The sequence below is a fragment of the Capra hircus genome, chromosome 8 (genome assembly GCF_001704415.2).
Source record: "Capra hircus breed San Clemente chromosome 8, ASM170441v1, whole genome shotgun sequence".
Taxonomy (NCBI): Eukaryota; Metazoa; Chordata; class Mammalia; order Artiodactyla; family Bovidae; genus Capra; species Capra hircus.
Genome location: NC_030815.1, coordinates 37,696,887 through 37,718,137, shown reverse-complemented (window position 1 = coordinate 37,718,137; position 21,251 = coordinate 37,696,887). Strand labels below are relative to the sequence as shown.

General features: G+C 38.4%; 1 protein-coding gene across 2 annotated transcripts in view; it reads left to right on the top strand.

Annotated features, from left to right (window-relative positions):
- The window catches only part of KDM4C (lysine demethylase 4C), a 400,467-nt gene that overhangs the window by 264,997 nt on the left and 114,219 nt on the right, over positions 1-21,251 (top strand). For both annotated transcript variants that reach the window (XM_018052007.1, XM_018052008.1), the window contains 2 exons: positions 9,934-9,989; positions 12,446-12,554. In XM_018052007.1, coding sequence (XP_017907496.1) covers positions 9,934-9,989; positions 12,446-12,554 — 165 coding nt within the window. The remainder of the gene's footprint in view (positions 1-9,933; positions 9,990-12,445; positions 12,555-21,251) is intronic.

Sequence of the window (21,251 nt, the reverse complement as noted above, 5' to 3'; positions counted from 1 at the left end):
CTTCTGCTTTTAAGATATGTTCTTCATATTTGGTTTTGAGAGTTTTGACTGTTAAGTATTTAGGTATGTTTCATCTGCTTGCAGTTTTCTAGGCATCTTGATTCTGTGGATGTCTTTTATCAGCTTTGGAAAGTTCTCGATTATCTCTACAAGTATATATATTTTTTCATCTATTCTTGTTTCCCTCTTCTTGGAATCCAATTATAAGTAAATTGAATAGGTTGTTATTTTCTCTTTGTTGCTGCTGTTTAGTTGCTAAGTTGTGTCGGACTCTTTTTCAACCTTATCCAATAATTCTAATACCTTGTTTGTCTTGCTTCTAATTTTATTGATTACTTTCTTGGTCATGTTATATTTTCTTGCTTTTAGTATACTTTGTACTCTTTTTGATTGTGTGGTGAAGATTTTGTCTGTAGCGAATGAAGTTAATATTATTTCCAGAAAGAGGGTGCTCCTTTGTCAGATTTTTAAAGTAGAGGTGAAGTCAACCTGATTGTACCTGAGTAGGGTCTGAGCTGTATTCTAGCTTTTGTTTGATTCAGTCCACTCTGATGTCAGGTGTTTGGAGGGTGGGATCAGGACCTTGCTTTCAACAATGTCTGTATTCTGGGCACTGTAAGGACTCTAGCATTTGTCTGGCGTCCACAGCTGGGTTGGCATCGTTTAAAATTTTGGGAAATTTCTCTTTGGTTTAGAGCAGCTGCCTGGATTTGGGGTTATGGAGAGTTTTCTTTTCTCTCCAGTTCTTCTTCTTGCATTTTGTATCGCAAGAGAATTATTAATGACAGATACATATTTCATTTCCTGCTAAATTGCTATACCTAGATCATCTACTGGCAATGTTATATTTAAGTAGCCTGGAACCACAATTAACCTTTCACATAGTTGACCACTGCTGTTGTGTGTTTATGAAATGCGTTACATTTATTAACTCATCTCGGGAAGTAGTATTTTTTCCTCTTTTATAGGTGAATTATCTAAAGCAGAGGAAGTCGGTAAGTAACTAGCCAGAGGTCATACCAGTAGTAAACGGTAGAACGATGATTTGAACCTTGGCCATCTGCATTTTGTTAAACACCAGGCTGTGGCTGCCTCTCTAGTTTATTCTTCCTCTCAGTTAAATTGGATTTGTTTAGCCTGAAGGTTGATGGCACAGACTAAAATGTTGCTTTTGTGTAAAATGGTATCATTTTTGAAGGTGAAGTGGAGATAAATTTACCAATTTATTCTCATACCAATGAAAAGTTTTATTATTAGCTATGTTAGTAAAACAAATGGGAACACAGATCATTATGTAATATATGCTGCTTGATAACGGTGTTTTATGATATGAGTTCTTTTGAGGTGATTAGTAAAATGAAATCTTATTTATAGAAGTGAGGAAATGGGGAGTTGGTTATGCCCTTTGCTTCTATTTTCTTCAGTTTTGTTGAGTACAAACAGGTCTTCTCCCTTCTCAGTTGGGAGCTTCCCAGAGCAGGCACAGTTCTCCTGTTTATTTTGGCTCTCTACTTTGATGTCTTGTGCCTTGCCTTGTACATAGGGCAGAAGATACTGGAGAAAAAGAGTGTGGACATTTGGTCAAGAAAGCCTGAGATTAAACTCAGTTGCTGTTTTTGTTAGTTGGGCTTCCCTGGTGGCTCAGATGATGAAGAACCTGACTGCAATTCAGAAGACCTGGGTTCAATCTCTGGGTAAGGAAGATCCCCTGGAGAAGAAAATGGCAACCCAGACCAGTATTCTTCCCTGGGGAGTTTCATGGATAGAGGAGCTTGGTGGTCTACAATCCAAGGCGTCGCAGAGTCTCACACGTTTGAGTAACTAACACTAGGGGTTGGAAAATAAAACCTGTGGATTCAGTCCAGCTCACTGCCTACTTTTGTAAATAACATTGTAATTGGGATACAGCCACACCCATTTGATTACATATTGTCCTGTAGTGGCAGAATTTAGTTGCAATAACTTTGTAGTTATACAAAGCCCAAGTTAGTAAATATCTGGTTATTTACAGAAAAGTGTAAATCATCCTGGACTGGATGATTATTAGGTATGTAATTCAGTCTCTTGATTCTTAATTTCCTGTGAAATTAGTGACTTAATAAGTTCTTATTAAATAAGGGAAGTAAAATACATGTATACACATGGACATCACCAGATGGTCAAGACCGAAATCAGATTGATTATCTGATCTTTGCAGATTGATTATCTTCTCCATCTTTGCAGCCAAAGATGGAGAAGCTCTGTAGAGTCAGCAAAAACAAGACCGGGAGCTGACTGTGGCTCAGATCATGAACTCCTTATTGCCAAATTCAGACTTAAATTGAATAAAGTGGGGAAAACCACTAGACCACTCAGGTATGATCTAAATCAAATCCCTTATGATTATACACTGGAAGTGAGAAATAGATTTAAGAGATTAGATCTGATAGAGTGCCTGATGAACTATGGACAGAGGTCCGTGACATCGTACAGGAGACAGTGATCAACACTATCCCCATGGAAAAGAAATGCAAAAAAGCAAAATGGCTGTCTGGGGAGGCCTTACAAATAGCTGTGAAAAGAAGAGAAGTGAAAAGCAAAGGAGAAAAGGAAAGATATAAGCATCTGAATACAGAGTCCAAAGAGTAGCAAGAAGAGATAAGAAAGCCTTCCCCAGCGATCAGTGCAAAGAAGTAGAGGAAAGCAATAGAATGGGAAAGACTAGAGATCTCTTCAAGAAAATTAGAGATACCAAGGGAACATTTCATGCAAAGATGGGCTCGATAAAGGACAGAAATGGTATGGACGTAACAGAAGCAGAAGATAAAAAGAAGAGGTGGCAAGAATACACAGAAGAACTATAGAAAGAAGATCTTCACAACCAAGATAATCACAATGGTGTGATGACTCACCTAGAGCCAGACGTCCTGGAATGTGAAGTCAAGTGGACCTTAGAAAGCATCACTATGAACAAAGCTAGTGGAAGTGATGGAATTCCAGCTGAGCTATTTCAAGTCCTGAAAGATGATGCTGTCAAAGCGCTGCACTCAATATGCCAGCAAATTTGGAAAACTCAGCAGTGGCCACAGGACTGGAAAAGGTCAGTATTCATTCCAGTCCCAAAGAAAGGCAGTGCCAAAGAATGCTCAAACTACCGCACAATTGCACTCATTACACACACTGGTAAAGTAATGCTCAAAATTCTCCAAGCCAGGCTTCAGCAATACACGAACCGTGAACTTCCAGATGTTCAAGCTGGTTTTAGAAAAGGCAGAGGAACCAGAGATCAAATTGCCAACATCCACCAGATCATGGAAAAAGCAAGAGAGTTCCAGAAAAACATCTATTTCTGCTTTATTGACTATGCCAAAGCCTTTGACTGTGTAGATCACAATAAACTGTGGAGAATTCTTTAAGAGATGAGAATACCAGACCATCTGACCTATCTCTTGAGAAACCTATATGCAGGTCAGGAAGCAACAGTTAGAACTCGACATGAAACAACAGACTGGTTCCAAATAGGAAAAGGAGTACATCAAGGCTGTATATTGTCACCCTGCTTATTTAACTTATATGCAGAGTACATCATGAGAAACGCAGGATTGGAAAAAGCACAAGCTGGAATCAAGACTGCCGGGAGAAATATCAATAACCTCAGATATGCAGATGACACCACCCTTATGGCAGAAAGTGAAGAGGAACTAAAAAGCCTCTTGATGAAAGTGAAAGAGGAGAGTGAAAAAGTTGGCTTAAAGCTCAACATTCAGAAAACGAAGATCATGGCATCAGGTCCCATCACTTCATGGGAAATAGATGGGGAAACAGTGGAAACAGTGTCAGACTTTATTTTGGGGGGCTCCAAAATTACTGCAGATGGTGATTGAAGCCATGAACTTAAAAGACGCTTACTCCTTGGAAGGAAAGTTATGACCAACCTAGATAGCATATTCAAAAGCAGAGACATTATTTTGCCAACAAAGTCCTGTCTAGTCAAGGCTGGTTTTTCCTGTGGTCATGTATGGATGTGAGAGTTGGACTATGAAGAAGACTGAGCACTGAAGAATTGATGCTTTTGAACTGTGGTGTTGGAGAAGGCTCTTGAGAGTCCCTTGGACTGCAAGGAGATCCAACCAGTGCATCCTAAAGGAGATCAGCCCTGGAATTTCTTTGGAAGGAATGATGCTGAAGCTGAAACTGCAGTACTTTGGCCACCTCATGCGAAGAGTTGACTCATTGGAAAAGACTCTGATGCTGGGAGGGATTGGGGGCAGGAGGAGAAGGGGACGACAGAGGATGAGATGGCTGGATGGCATCACCAACTCGATGGACATGAGTTTGAGTAAACTCTGGGAGTTGGTGATGGACAGGGAGGCCTGGCGTGCTGCGATTCATGAGGTCGCAGAGTCAGACACGACTGAATAACTGAACTGAACTGAAAGTACATGGTTTCTGGCATGTTTTTTGAAATGAATCAGGCCTTTAATATCGTCTCCATTCTTTTAATGGAAGCCTTTCATTATTGATAACCAATTCACTGACTTAATGTCATAATGGACACTATCACTTCCTACTTCCTCATTCAATTCTTTCACTTCATTTGAAGATGTTCAATACTTAATACAATTAGTATATTTGGTCAGTGCCAACCTTTCTGTATATCAGACATTGTATAGATTCTTAAGAAAACTCGAGCTGCTTTTCAGGCAACAGTTAACCTATTTAATTTTAGACTGACCAGTTTTCTTTTCTGACAATAAAGTATTATTTAACAAAGAAAAGGTTAAAAATTGACCTGATAGTGTCTTCTACTGAGCTATTAACATAGGCAAAGGCTGCTCTTGGAGGAGAAGCAAGGAAGGCTTCCTGGAGGAAATTATATTTTGGCAGAAACCGGAAGAATCAGTTCACTTCAGTTGAGTTGCTCAGTCGTGTTCGACTCTTTGCAACCCCATGAATCTCAGCACACCAGGCCTTCCTGTCCATCACCAACTCCCGGAGTTCACTCAGACTCACGTCCATCGAGTCAGTGATGCCATCCAGCCATCTCATCCTCTGTCGTCCCCTTCTCCTCCTGCCCCCAATCCCTCCTAGCATCAGAGTCTTCCAATGAGTCAGCTCTTCGCATGAGGTGGCCAAAGTATTGGAGTTTCAGCTTTAGCATCATTCCTTCCAAAGAAATCCCAGGGCTGATCTCCTTCAGAATGGACTGGCTGGATCTCCTTGCAGTCCAAGGGACTCTCAAGAGCCTTCTCCAACACCACAGTTCAAAAGCATCCATTTTTCGGCACTCAGCTTTCTTCACAGTCCAACTCTCACATCCATACATGACCACAGGAAAAACCACAGCCTTGACTAGAGGGAACTTTTTTGGCAAAATAATGTCTCTGCTTTTGAATATGCTATCTAGGTTGGTCATAACTTTCCTTCCAAGGAGTAAGCGTCTTTTAATTTCATGGCTGCAGTCACCATCTGCAGTGATTTTGGAGCCCCCCAAAAATAAAGTCTGACACTGTTTCCACTGTTTCTCCATCTATTTCCCATGAAGTGATGGGACCTGATGCCATGATCTTCATTTTCTGAATGTTGAGCTTTAAGCCAACTTTTTCACTCTCCTCTTTCACTTTCATCAAGAGGCTTTTTAGTTCCTCTTCACTTTCTGCCATAAGGGTGGTGTCATCTGCATAACTGAGGTTATTGATATTTCTCCCGGCAATCTTGATTCCAGCTTGTGTTTCTTCCAATCCGGCGTTTCTCATGATGTACTCTGCATATAAGTTAAATAAGCAGGGTGACAATATACAGCTTTTATGTACTCCTTTTCCTATTTGGAACCAGTCTGTTGTTCCAAGTCCAGTTCTGACTGGTGCTTCCTGACCTGCATATAGGTTTCTCAAGAGACAGGTCAGGTGGTCTGGTATTCTCATCTTTTAAAGAATTCTCCAATTTATTCTGATCCACACAGTCAAAGGCTTTGGCATAGTCAATAAAGCAGAAATAGATGTTTTTCTGGAACTCTCTTGCTTTTTCCATGATCTGGTGGATGTTGGCAATTTGATCTCTGGTTCCTCTGCCTTTTCTAAAACCAGCTTGAACATCTGGAAGTTCACAGTTCATGTATTGCTGAAGCTTGGCTTGGAGAATTTTGAGCATTACTTTAATAGCGTGTGAGATGAGTGCAATTGTGCGGTAGTTTGAGCATTCTTTGACATTGCCTTTCTTTGGGACTGGAATGAAAACTGACCTTTTCCAGTCCTGTGGCCACTGCTGAGTTTTCCAAATTTGCTGGCATATTGAGTGCAGCACTTTCACAGCATCATCTTCCGGTATTTGAAATAGCTCAACTGGAATTCCATCACCTCCACTTGCTGAATAAATAGTAGTAAACGAAGTGAAAGTGAAAGTCACTCAGTGGTATCCAACTCTTTGCAACCCCATGGAGTATAGTCCATAGAATTCTCTAGGCCAGAATACTGGAGTGAGTACCCTTTCCCTTCTGCAGGGGATCTTCCCAACCCAGGTCGCTTCTGCAGTGGATCTTGCAGACCCACGAATTGAACCTGGGTTTCCTGCTTTGCAAGTGTATTGTTTACCAACTGAGGTATCAGTGAAGCCCTAGTTCAAATTAATTTACTAATGAATGACTTGACAGTTTGACATCTTTGTGTTCTACCAGACCAGCTTGTTTGACCTACGTGAGGTATAGTGAGTCAAAAAAAGAAAAATGGTATAAGTGAACATGATTTTATTCTTTCCTACTTATTTTTTTCAAATTAAGTGAATTAAACAGAAACCATGTTATCATGTAGATCAAAATAGCTTTACTTGGCCACAGATTTTTTTTTGTGTCCTTCACTAAGAAATATGATTTCTACTCAAGCAAATCATGGCAAAAATAACTCTATGTTGAATCACTGTTTCTTAACTCCATGTTAAGTCACTGGAGCCTGAAGTTTTCTTTCCTTAGTACTCCCACAAGTATGTGAACACAATCTTTGCAGTTTTGTGATGCTTTGATGATTTTCAGGATTTTCACTGCCTATTTTGGCGTATTTTCTTGTTTATTTAACAAATTCTTATGGAGGGTGCTCTCTCTATTGGGTGTCGTTATAAAGAGTCACCTAAGGAATTTCTGCCAGCACTCACTGAGCTAACAGTTTAGTGAAGACAGGAGAAGGAATTCAACAAATAGTTAACAAGAGTAACAAGACGGAAGTAACTGAGCAGGGGATTAGGAGACCGCTCCTTGAGGAATCAGCATTTACGTTGAATTGTCAAGGATGTGTTCAGTTTAGAGGGAAACTCATGGAAGGTGGGAGTTACAGAATTCAATTGATTCAATCTCAGATGAGAGGAAGATTATACTTTCTAACCTGAGCTAGAATGGCTGGGAAGGTGAAGGAGTACAGGTTTGGGAGGAAGACATGAGTTCAGTCTTGCACATATGTTTGAGATTACTGTGGATTGTCAGACATGACAGAAGTTAAATGTTTGAGTCAGTGACCTTCTGAGCATGAAGGTAGTGCATCAGATGCCCAGCAAACAGGTATGGAGAGAGGAGTGAATAGGCCCTACTACAGAAATTACAGTGTTTAAGGAGTGTGAAAAAGATGCCTGTAAAAGAAAGCTAAGGATCAGCTTGAGATGGAGGACAATGAGGAGACTGTCCGGTTATAGAAACCACAGGAAGAAGCTGTTTTAGGCACAATCAGTTACGTTGAATGCAGCCAAGCAGTTAGGCGAACCAAGGACTTTGAATTGTCCATTAGATTTTGTGAGAGGGAGGTATCGAAAGAACAAGCTTCATGTTGTGGCAGGTGAGGGTCTTCTCAACTCCACTTAACGTCTTGCGTCTGCAGGTTCCACTTTACAGGATGTTCTTCCTGTTGTAGTCTTCTCTGCAGCACATGGACCTGTTCGTGATCCTAATCAGGTGCATGGAGCAGCCTCCATGCTGCTTTGCTGTTTTTACCTCTGCCACCTCTTCCCTTTAGGCTTCTCACTACTAATTTCATTAATCAGACAACTAATTCTCTCAGTGTCTGCACTCCTCACAGTCTACAGCTCTCCTTTCCCACATTCCCACTTCATACTCACATCTTTTTATATTGAATGAAAGTATCTGACCTTGTGTTTTGTTTTATTTTCATTCTGTCTCTGTAGAAAGTGTGTTAAATTACTGGAAAAATACTGAAAGTCAAAAACATTTTATGAAATAGTTACTGAATAATTTGGATGTTATTGAATAATTCAAATTGTTCTATTTTTCATTTTCAATATTTTGAGTGTGAAATTTTCCTTTCATTGTGTGTTTCATCAAAACCAGTTCTTTGAAAGGCCCCTGGAATATGGCTTTGCACTAAAGAATGTTCTCCATTAAGTTCTTGAGCTGGGTTTGTGATGTATTCAAATGGATGTCCACAGGGCAGCTACTGTGGACCTTTTGCTACTGTGAGCCTTTAATAATCACCGGGGAAATTTCAAATCAATGTGTAGAGACTTCCCAGACAAATAAAACCATTGAACATTTCTGGTATTTTCTTTCTTTCTTTTTTTTGCTCCCTATTAAGAGTTCTATAGATATGTTGATCCTCCTCAGTAGTTTTGGTGTTATTCTCAGAAAAATAAATTCTGCAGAGTTTGACACCCCATTATTATTAGATAAGTTAGAGGGATCTAATCTTCACAGGCTTGGGCAAAGCTGTCAAAATCATTTAAAGGAGATCACCTGGGAGAATAGATAAAGAAATTTTATATAGGCAGCTTGAAGGAAAAAAAAAACCACCAAATAACCTGTAACTATTGAAAAAAGGGTACTAGTGCAGTAAACTGGGAGTACCAGCTTGAGGTTGAAAATAAAAAAAGTTGCTTAGTTACTTAGTTAAAAATTCTAGGCCAACAGAAGTCATTGCATTACTCTTTGGCCATGTTTTCTTATGGAGTTTTTCATAAAATTATAATGAGAAGTGATAAGTATATCTTTATTATGTAAAGGGGGTCATCTTGGAGTGAAAAGTATATGCCAATCTAAGACACATAAAAATGCCAAAAATAGAGGGCTTTCCCTGGTAGCTCAGTGGCAAAGAGTCCACCTCCCAATTCAGATGACTCGGGTTCGATAGCCGGTCTAGGAAGATCCCACAGGACACAGAGCAATTAAGCGCATGTGCCACGCCTGTTGAGCCTGTGTGCTAGAGCCCAGTAGCTGCGACTACTGAGCCCACTGAGGCCAGCATGGCCTAGACCCGTCTTCCACAACGAGAGAAGCCACAGCAGTGAGAAGCCCCTGCACCACAACTAGAGAGTAGCCCTAGCTCGCCACAGTAAAGACCCAGTGCAGCCCAAAATAAATACATAAATGCAGTTACTTTTTAAAGTGCCAAAAATATAGTCAATGTGGGGAAGATAAAGGAATACATTTTATGGCACTGTTTTCTGTTTTTCTGGAAAGCCAGCATTTATCAGAATAATTTTTCCAACACTATTTGCCCATAGAAAGACCCAAGTGATACTTTTGTGAAGAGTGTTCTTGTAAAGAGCTTCCTGCTTATCCCTGTATTAGAACAAAGCCTGCCATTACTCTGTTTTCAGCCATCCTGTATACAGGAATGGATTCCTAGAACTCAAGGGAACCGAGTTGTATGTGTGTGCCTCTGTTGTGGAATTCTAGTCCCTACCTCTCCACACACCAGTTTCTGCGACACAGGTTCCCCCAGCAGTGGTGTTCTTGATACAAGGATAATGACAGTTCCCTCCAGGAGATGCACACACCCAGAACACTTTTGGGTGTCTCTCACCTTCCCATCTCTCTTGAACTGTTAAGAGATAGTCCTTCATGAAGTTCCTGATAGTTTTAATTTAAAATAAAAAAATAGACTGTATGGGGATATTTAGATAAATAGTGCTGACTTTTATTACATGACTGTAATAATTGTGTGACATTTGTTTCTGCCCCAGGAGTGCTGTCTCTGCAATTTGAGAGGGGGTGCTCTTAAGGAAACTAAGAACAATAAGTAAGTAGTGCGTTAACTGTGTGGAATTTCATCATTTCCTTCTCCTCTGTTGAGTGTTGAACTTCTTGGTTTATAGTGTGCTTTGCTTCTCATTGTTGTACACATTTGTTCCACAGCTTTGTTTTTATTAATAAGTTAATATATTTGATCTTTTTTAAAATAATTTTTAATTGGAGGATAATTGCTTTACAATGTTGTGTTGCTTTCTGCCATAAATCAGCATAAGTCAACCATAAGTATACATATGTCCCCTTCTCCTTGAACATGCCTCCCACCCTCTTCCACAGCTCTTGCTGTTCAGGTATAAGGTAGAGATTTTGTATAGGTTTCCAGAAACCATTACTGACAGCACATTCACCTCTGCTGGGGAAAGGTGTTCTCAGTCTGCGTCTGTTCTGTGTTTGACATCATAAGGAGTAACCCCTCTTTCACTAACAGAGCTTGAAGACAGCCCGTATTCTCGTGCCATTGGAATTCTTGTTTTTAATTTGATGAATGCTGTTGTTGTAATAAAAGTAGAATATGCCTGAAAATAGTGAAATCTGTTATCTTCAGATAAATAAAATCAATTATAATCATAGTATTAGAACAAAACCATTTACTTTTAACACCAGTAAATTAACAAGAAAGTATATATTCTAAAATAGAAACACAGGGAGAAAAGATCGATTTTACAGTTTAAAGGGGACAGTTGGAAAATATGAAGAGACTCATAAGTGAACAAAAAAGATGGGTAATGTTTCTATGGTAGCAGCTGAAATGTATTTTTGCATGAATTTTATCTTTATGACCCAGTTTAATCATTTAAGATGGGGCCAAAGCAAATTATAGGTTCCTATAAATTAGAAACTTAGAAATGATTTAGGTATAGGTTGTATTATGGCACTTGGGAGCCACATCCAGCCCCAAGATATGTTTTATTTGACACCATTTTATGAATTTAATTCAGATTTTAAAAGTTGAGAGTTATATAAAAATCCAGATTTTCATCTTTACTGGATAAATGATTGTGCATCTTTATATGACAGTAACCAGTTAGGATGAGAACTTGGCCTAAAGAGAGTAGAACTTCTCTAGGTTACCATGCTTTACCAGTATATGTTTATTTGGTTTCATCCTGCCTGGCCCCATGGACACTGGAGTTGAGACTCCTGGAGTAATGTAATGTCACGTAATCATGTGCATGCAGACATGTTTCTGACTGATTATAAGGGAGAATAAAAGCATTCATCATTTCTATGTTGGTAAAGTTTAGTCTAAGAGACTGTTTGCTCAATTTTGGATGTTCATCTCTTAGTCTTAGTTAATGTGATTGACACTATGCTAAAAACTGGTTCTGGGACTGTTCCATGAGTGGTGCAGACTGCCAGATGATTTAGGCAGTTCCTGCAAAGATGGAGGCAGTAAGGATTTCTCTTCCTTCCCTTGGACTAGGACAAAAAGAAGTAATGTTTGCTATAAATTATAGCATTTATTTAGATATGAAAGAGTGCCCTGTTGGGATTAATGCTTATTCTCTCTCCTGGTGGTCTTAAAAGCAGGATGGAGTTTTATGTTATTTGAGTGAAATAACATGCTTTGACTTAAAAATAAGCTGACAAATTTGATAATTCTTTCAAAATCTCTTCAAACTCGAGTCTTTATGTTTGTTTGAGGCATAAGATTTATGAGAAGCTTAATAGTGTTAATGAGGACGTTGTCATTTTTCTGGAGTGATTCAGAATTTGAAAGGAGATACACAAGGTTTTGAGTAACCTCCACGAGTTGGTGATGGACAGGGAAGCCTGGTGTGCTAGTCCATGGGGTTACAAAGAGTCGGACATAACTGAGCAACTGAACTGAACTGAACTGAGCACAAGGGTTTTAGCAGGAAACAAGGGAACAAGTTAAATTTCATTTCCCCTTATCTCTTGGTTCCTCTGATTATAGTAGGATTGCAATAAGAAACAATGAAAGACTTAATCTGTATTAATTCTTCTAGAGAATTTTTGCTGTTTGTTCTGGTTTGCTTCATGACATCAGAATTATGTAAAAAGATTATGTGGTATACTCATTTCATTTTCATACCTTTTATTAATTGAACTAATCTTTTGCCACATATTAATTATCTTAAGTATATTAAATACTTCTATAATTCATGTCAAGTGAAATAGCAGACATGCATCTCAGTATTTTTCAGGTCACATGTAGAAACATATAAATACAATGTTAGTAATTCTTTGGTCTTCACCTAGTTCTTCTTGTCACCGTGGTGGGCAGGTGTGGCACTGGAGCTATCCAGGTATCATCCAATAGCTTTAAAATTCAGAGAGTCTGTTTGTGATGGACATAGGTGCTCTGGGCTTGCTTTCTCGTCTGTGTGTTTCCCATGCATGTGAATTGTCACCTCCTGGTGAAGTACAGGCCATATTAAGTTTAGGGAACATTTGTTTACATTTCTGTCTCGTTTCCTGTAGGTGGGCCCATGTCATGTGCGCCGTTGCAGTCCCAGAAGTCCGGTTTACTAATGTCCCAGAAAGGACACAGATAGATGTAGGCAGAATACCTTTACAGAGGTTAAAATTGGTGAGTGCCAATACTTTTTTTTTCCTCATAAATTAGTGTTAATTTCAAGTTCTGAATATGTCTATTCATGCACATACTTTTTTCTTAGCTTCATTGAATTATTCTACATTTTTTATCCTTTTAGCCTAAATTACTTAGCTGTACATATTCTTTTTCTGTTGTATTGTAAGTATGCATATAGCTTTCTACGAATTATGTCTTCAGTGAGGCAAAGGAATACTGCATTTCATGAATTAATGTGACTTTTCAATCTCAAGGCTTTCGATGAAGTTTGTTAGTAACTGACCCAAATTATCCAAATATCTCTGTTTGAATTGCTTAGTCTTTCTGTCTCTTGCCTGTCTTTGGTTGGCCTTGACTTAAAAAAATGAGTCTAACTTGATTTTATCATCTCTTCACCAAGAAGAGACTTGCAGAGAAAATTTGATTATTCCCGAGGGATTTTCTCACCAACAGATAAAGTTCATTTAAATTGCCCAACTCTCTGGCTGGTTATCTTCTCATTGTTTCTCTTTGTTAGATTGTTTCTGTTTTGTTTTTCTCTTTTTTCATGGAAAGGTAGGCCTTTAATGTCCCCCACACTAAAGTTGTCTTGGAGTTCTGTTAAATTGTGAGCCAACAGATTACTAGTTCAGGCTCTTAATATTTCATATTTAATGAGAATTTTTCCTACAGGTAAATTGCATGACTTTCAGATGCTGAAGCGTGTCTTACAAGTGGACTTAATACCTTGAAGTTTCTTTAGTCCCTGTTACTTCTGGTTGGGGTCTTCCCACTGTTTCCGACGCTGAGCTGTGCCTCTCCACCTGAGCGTTTCTCTTTGTCGTTAGTAGTCTCTCCACCACTGTGTAGCAGCGTGTTTTGTCTCTGGACTTCTGTCTCAGGAGCTTAGACTCTATTCTATTGTCTTTCAGCGAACCCTGTTATTTTCCACTATAGCTCCATTAAGAATTCCACATAGCTAGAAAGTATGTGGCCCTTTCCACGCCCGATGATTGCTGTTGGCAGGTATGAGATCATCTGCCAGCATGATCAGAGTGTGGTAATGGAAGTTTTGAGAATGAGATGGGAATAACCGGGACATTTAAATGGCCCTTCAAAGTTGATGGTGACTGTCAGAAGAGAGTAAGGTTGTTCAGCTCATGAACTTCGAAAGGAAAATGTTTACAACCTTATATCTTGATCACCAGTTTAAAAACAAAAACTAACCTTGCCATGAGAGAGAGGCAGAAGTAGTGTCTTCAGTGACTGTGCCAACTGCTGTGTTTCTGCTTGATTTCAAGAAATCTCATATGTAGCCTTAATTTTGTCCTCTCTTTTGTCTTACTGTGCTGATACTTTGTTTATAAGTGCAGTTTGAATGCAAAAATTTTAACACCCCAAAGGTTGAAAATTGGTACAGAAAAAAGAAAAAATACAATAAATCCTATATCACATTACATTTTATGTGCAAACTGCTTTTCTTCTATTGCTTTTTACTTATATAAACTTGTTTTCATTATTCAATTGATACATATTATATCTATGGATATTGTTTGGGTCTTTATGATTAGGACAGAAGGCATTAGTTTTGTCCATTAAAAATTATAAAAAATATCTTTCATTGGAGGAAAAACAACGTACCAATAATAAAGAAATAAACAAAAAAATTGCCAGAATTAGGATTGTAAGGCAGGTTATAAAGAAAAATGTTGAGTTCATTACATACTATAAAACGTAATGCTTAGTGTGACAAATAATAACAAATGTCTTACATTTAATTTTTTATTTATAAGTAGTATGTATTTGTAGAAATTCCAACACTGCATTTAACACCCCCCTTTGGGTCTCTTTCCTAAAAGATGGTTCCTATTATCACATTAAGGCCCCTTGGAATAAGTGGTCACTGCTCTTGATGCTTCCCTTGAAGGACTTGTGTACTGGCTACTCTTCTCTACAGATCGTCCTTAGTGATCTGTTTTCACCAATACCAGTCTCAGAGGGGTTTTAATGGAACAACAGGGAGGGCCAGCATGGATCATTTCAGTGCCAGCCAAGAAACTGTATCTAGAAATCTGAAATCTGATGATGGCCTCCAAAAATGGCAAAGGTTGCCACCTTGACTGTGTATGTTGCATATTCTTTTAAAGTTTAATTAATCGAATAAGTGTACATCCAGCCAGAAGTAGGAGCAGTAGTTTCATGTAGTATTTCGTCTCAGCTGACCTAAGTCTAGATGGAGTATTTTACTATGTCTGTTTAGTGAATGTATGTGTGTCTGCTTGTGTCCGTTTCCCTTTTTTTCTGGAGCTATAGCCAGCCCTTTTCTGGATGCTAAATTGTTCATCTTCTTTTCTTATTCACACAGATGAGGGAGTAGGGATAGGAATTAGATGTTTGTGTCTGTGTATTTCACCAAACAGTTATTACCTGACCTTACCAAATACTTGGGGTACATTTCTGAGTAAGACTTTATTCCTGTCTTCTATCATCTCATAGTCTAGACTGGGCTTTTTTTGGCTTTGGCTCTGTTGATCTTTTAGGTAAATTAATTGTTGTAGATGGCTGTCATGTGTATCATAGATCGCAGCATCCCTGACCAAACAGGTGAAGCCAAAAGGTGTAAACTTCTAGTTATAAGGTAAGTAATTACTGTGGATGTAATGGACAACATCATGACGATAGCTGAGACTGCTGTGTATTGTGTAGGAGAGTTCCTAAGAGAGTAAATCCCATGAGTTCTCATCATAGGAATAATTTTTTTCCCTTCTTAAATTTCTTTTTGTTGTATCTGTATGGGAAGATGGATGTTAACTAGACATACTGTGGTATTCATTCATAATATATGTAAATCAAACCATCATGCATTATGCCTTAAACTTATACGGTGATGTATGTCAGTTACTTCTCAACAAAACTGGAAAGAAAGTAAGCAATGCCAGCTATATCCTGGGAGGTAAAATCACCCCCATATGAGAACCTCCTGGTCCACAGAGAAGGCACACACATGATGAGAAAATTTTTGTCATTTTCAGGAAGGTAATATCTTTGTTGAAAGAAGTAAGTGGCAGTCTGGCAAAATAGAAATTCTGAGTTGCTTTTAAAAAGCATCCCTAGAGGTTTTTTGTTTTTTGGCTTGTGAATAATGCAATAACATTTGGCAACATATATGTATATTTGCTACTGTACGATTATTAATTTTATGATCCAGTTTAGTATTTTAACTTTACCTGTTCTTATAGACGAAGAAGGAAATGGCAACCCACTCCAGTATTCTTGCCTAGGGAATCCCGTGGACAGAGGAGCCTGGTGGGCTGCTGTCTATGGGGTTACACAGAGTCGGACACAACTGAAGTGACTGAACTGCAGCAGCAGTTCTTACAGAAAATGAGCGACCTTGATTGCTTTTCCCCCCCAAACTTTAAACTTTTTATTTTGAATTGGGTTATAGCCAATTAACAATGTTGTGATTGTTATTGCTGTTCAGTCTCCAGGTCATGTCCAACTCTTTGTGACCCCATGGTCTACACCATGCCTGGCTTTCCTGTCCTTCACTATGTCCCGGAGTTTGCTTAAACTCATGTTCGTTGAGTCTTATCCTGTCACCCCTTACCTTCTTGTCACCCTCCTCTTCTCCTACTTGCAATCTTTCCCAGAATCAAGGTCGTTTCCAGTGAGTTGGCTCTTTGGAAATGAGTCATCCAGCCCAGCATTTCACATGATATATTCTGCGTAGAAGTTAAACAAGCAGAGTAACAGTATACAGCCTTGATGTACCCCTTTCCCAATTTTGAACAAGTTTGTTATTCCATGTTTGGTTCTAACTGTTGCTGCTTAATACAGGTTTCTTAGGAGACTGGTAAGCTGGTCTGGTATTCCCATTCCTTTAAGAATTTTCCACAGTTTTTTGTGATCTACACAGTCAAAGGCTTTAGTATAGTCATTGAAACAGAAATAGATGTTTTTCGAGAATCCCCTTGCTTTTTCTACGATCCAACGAATGTTGGTAATTTAATCTCTGGTTCTTCTGCCTTTTCTAAATTTTGCTTGTACATCTGGTGTTTCTTAATTCATATACTGTTGAAGCCTAGCTGGAAGGAGGTTGAGCATTGCCTTGCTAGCATATGAAATGAGAGCAATTGTACAGTAGTTTGAACACTCTTTGCCATTGCCTTTCTTTGGGATTGGAATCAAAACTGACCTTTTCCAGTCCTGTGGGCACTGCTGAATTTTCTAAATTTGCTGGCATATTGAGTGCAGAATTTTAACAGCATCATCTTTTACACTTTGAAATAGCTCAGCTGGAATTCCATCACCTCCACTAGCTTTGTTTGTAGTAATGTTTCCTAAGGCCCACTTGGCTTCACACTTCAGGATGTCTGGCTCTAGGTGAGCGACCATACCATTGGGGTTATCTGGGTCATTTCAGGTGAACAGTGAAGGGGCTCAGCCATAAACATACATGTATCCATTTTCTCCCAAATCTCCCTTCCATCCAGGCTAGCACATAACATAGAGCAGAGTCCCATGTGCTATGGATTAAGTCCCTGTTGGTCATCCATTTTAAATATAACAGTGAGAACAACCTTGGTTACTAATCAAGTATCATAGATTAAAATTTTGTGGTATTTGTGTGTGTATGTGCATACATATGGTAGTTACTGAATAAATATTCATGAAATGAATAAAAAGGCAGCAACATTTTACTTACTCTTTATGCTTCTGACATAAAATTATTGTGGCTGAAGGATTCGATCAGACAATATGAAATGACTTGTCCTTTATGTTTTTTTTTTTTAAAAGGAAAACTCCTTTAAAAGTCATGGTGCTAAACTCATGCACATCTCTTCCACAAGCAGTTTTAAAACAAGGCACTGGTTACCTTATCTGCATCAGTGGGTACATACGATTAGGCCACAGAGCCTAGCAGTAATTTGGAGAGTCTCTGAATACGCATGGAGCACTTTCCCTGTTGTCTCAGAGTTCTCATCTTGGAACCTCTGGTCAGCTGGGGATTGAAACCTAGAGTAGTGACCTGAGTGAAGCAGAGGCAAGGGAACTCTGAGCCTCTCTCCAGTGCCCACTAGGTGGTGCTGCTGTTCCAATTTAGTATCCAGTTGCTGGTAAATCACCTCATTGAGAAAGTGCCTAATCTGAGCCTGGCCCAATTTTAGAGGGGGTGTGTAGGTGTGTCTGTGTATGTGTTTTTGTGTGTGTGGGGGAGAGACAGACAGACAGACAGAGATGTGATGCATGCTGGGGTGCTCTCACCCAAGGAGGGCTCTCACTGACAGCAGGGCAGAAAAAGTGCTGCCTGCTGTGTATTCCAAGTGCTGAATTCCAGAGGGTAGTTTTAGTTTTCAGGTTTTCATTTAGCCATATAAAAAGAGCTGCTCTTCCCTTGGGGCAAGTTAGTGTTTTTCTGTATCAGTAATAAGCAACATTAGTAAGGGCTAGTAACTGTAAGAGGCTTAAAGAACAGTTTATGGCAAACAAGTTTAAAACGTCTTCTGAAGTATGAAAGCTATATATAAAAAATGCTTATTGTTAGTAGTAGTCTTTTTAGAATACAGAATATTGGAGTTTATGCAGAGCTATTTGACTATTTTGGTAATACTGTTGTTAGGCTTTTATTTATTCATAGATTCAACTTGTGGTTTTTGCAATATTCCTCTGCACAATTATTTGTGTAGGAAGATTCTTGTAGAGGATGTGAGAAAGGATTTGTTTGCTATAGCAGATTTTTCCTTTTATAATGACCGTTAAAAAAGGGAGACAACGAATGGAACACAACTCTTTCAGTGCTCTTCAGGGGATTATGTTGATCCTAAAATAGTGTGTGTTTTGTGAAGAACCTTTATCTCATCCAGCCACCTTGTTTGCTAATATCACAGGTGTGGCCTCTTTCAAGTCCCATAATTAAATGGATGGCACTGGAGTTATTTTCAAGACATTGTATTTTATTTATGTGGCTGTTAATTTAAATGCTTTAATAAAATTCATTATTCGCTTTAAACAAAATACCGCAAAAATATATTTGGCTACAGTGGTATTTATCCAATTAGTTTGCCCCCCCCCTTTTCTTTCTTGAACAATATTTAACTTCTGTATAGAATAATTGTCTCGGGGGCTAATAAAGTAATGGCTGCACCATCTTAAAAACGCTACTGGTGGCTTTCTGGAAATACCAGGTTATTAGGCTGAATCACCCCTTTAACAAGAAAGAAGTGGCTGAATGTTACCTGAATAGTCTGTATGTCCGAGCCATGTTCAAAAGGGAGAACCATTTTCTCTGTGAGCTTAAGCCTTCTTCTCATTATTAACACAGGTTCTAGATTACTGAGCATTTTCTTATCTACTCATTTAGAATGGATTCCTTTGGTTTGTAACGACTTTGAGTTTGGGAAAAATTATCCTTGTGATGAGTACTATCGTTCCCACCCCCCTTGCCCATGTCCTCCGGTACCTTCTCTGCTTATCCAGAGGGTGTCAGAGCATTGGCACCTGGTAGGGAAAAGAATGGAGCGGATGCCAGGAACGTCTCCTACTCCCCACTTAAATGTGTGCTCAGGGTAGGCACTCTTGGGATTGGTATGCCTGAGGACAAGAAGAAAAAATTGCTCCCACATGGTATAGATTTTAGAATTTACTCAGTCATTTCCTTTTCTTATTTCCTTCTGTCTTGTTTTCTCTGCTAATATGATTGGTTGGCCACAGTCATAATTGAATTTCTGGTCATAATTAAATCTTTGAAAAATTGTGCAAAGAAGATGACAACAAAAAAGGAAGTAGAGAGATATAAAACACAAGTGAAGTTAGAATGTCTTTTTTTAGAAAAATTTTCATAATAGAAAATATGGGGTAAAAATTATCAGGAACAATTAAGAACAGGAAATTAGAGAGGGCAATGCTTTTATAGTATGATCACACAGAAGACAGCAGCATGATCAGGAAACAGATCACCAATCTTAAATCTGATTATAAAATTTAAGGGAAGAACATTTAATGAAAAAAGGAGTAAATCAGCACAAAATTATGGTATTTGTTACATATTTGACTGTGAATGTCTATTACACACATCAATCACTTCTTGAAGATCGAATTAATTAAATATTCATTGAATTTATATAAGTAAAACAAGAGGGCAAGTTTGTGGGTTATAAGAAATCTTGGAAAATTGCAGCAGATCCCAGATGTAGCAAAGTTTTAAAATGGTTTTCCCTTTTGGAGAGAAAGTTCTCAAATAGAAGTCTTATGACATTATTGAAATATTCAGTTGCATGTATCAAAGAAAATCTCATGTGCTGTCACTGCATAGAGAACTTGGTGGTATTTGTGGACCATGCACCTTCCTCACAGCAGCATAGTGACTACCTCTGGTTTCTATGTCTGCAGACATTCCTATGAGTTCTGAAATTTTATTTCTGCAGTCAAATAGAGGGAGAAATGATTTTTGAAATAGCTGAAGTTGCCCCCAGGCGTTTGATGACCTCCACCTTGTATTTGACAAGTGAACCAAGCACAGGCACAAGTGTTCTCCGAGTGAAGAACATTATTTTGAAAAGGAATTTATACTGCAGTGATGACGGAGCTCCAAACCTTTCAGTATCTGGCTGAGGCCAACTATTCTGCTTAGAAGCCTCTATACATTTTAAAATTTGTACCTGAAGGCAAATAATAGTGAACTTGAAAGCCAAAGATTATAGTTTTGAAAGGTACATCAATTCTGAAAATAGAGTAGTTTCACTGTGGTATTCCATCTGAAGAGTTGAATCAAGGATGTAAAAAAAAAAAAATACATTCAGCTTTCTTATTTCCTAAAGGAAGACAGTTATTCTCTTGCTAACTGGCTTATATTATCAGATGCATTGAATACTAAAAATAGAATTACTGATGGGGTCTGCCTCCTGTGCTGTAAGATCACTCTGAGTCCTATTTAGTGAATGTTACAGAAGTGTGAGAAAGCAGCTTCACTTTCTTTCTAGAGGAAATCATAGTTGTTTTCAACAGAGCCTCTATTAGTGCAGTTCGGAGAATGCAAAGACACATTGATTATCTTTCATCACTTTAAAAGAAAAAAATGTGTTGTAAAGGCAATCAGTAGAAGTCATTATGTTTCACATAAACTCATGTACTGATTTATTCACATCTTCTGTTATTTTTAAAGATGAAGAGAAATTCTAAGAAGATAATAAACATTGACAATGATGAGCAAGTTTATTGTTTAAAATGCGGTTGAGGAAAAATTTGGTTGTAATAGGGAATTACTGAAAGGGGAATAAGTGATACTACAAATGGCAAAATTGTGGTGTGGTGTGTAGGGTCCTGTTATTTAATATGCTCAATATAAAATTTGTTACCTCATTAAGAACATTCTTCAGGATTTCAACATATGCATGTCTCCAACTTTGCAAGATTTTTAAATAAGTGTAGTGTAAAAAAAAAGTACATTAGTAGCTGTATAGTACTTAACTGTCAGAATGATTTGCTACAGGGACTAGATCCTATTGCAAGCTGTCAAATTTGTATATTGCTGTAATACCAAACCATAAAATCTTTTGAGTAAAATGGAAAATGTCAGATGGGCATGACTACAAATAATATACTTTCTGAAGGCTTTAGATGTCTATAGGAGAAAATGTGTAAATGCATGAAATGTTATCTTGTTACTATGGATTTTTCTTTATCTGTTAAAAGACAAGTGTGAGGCAAAAGGAA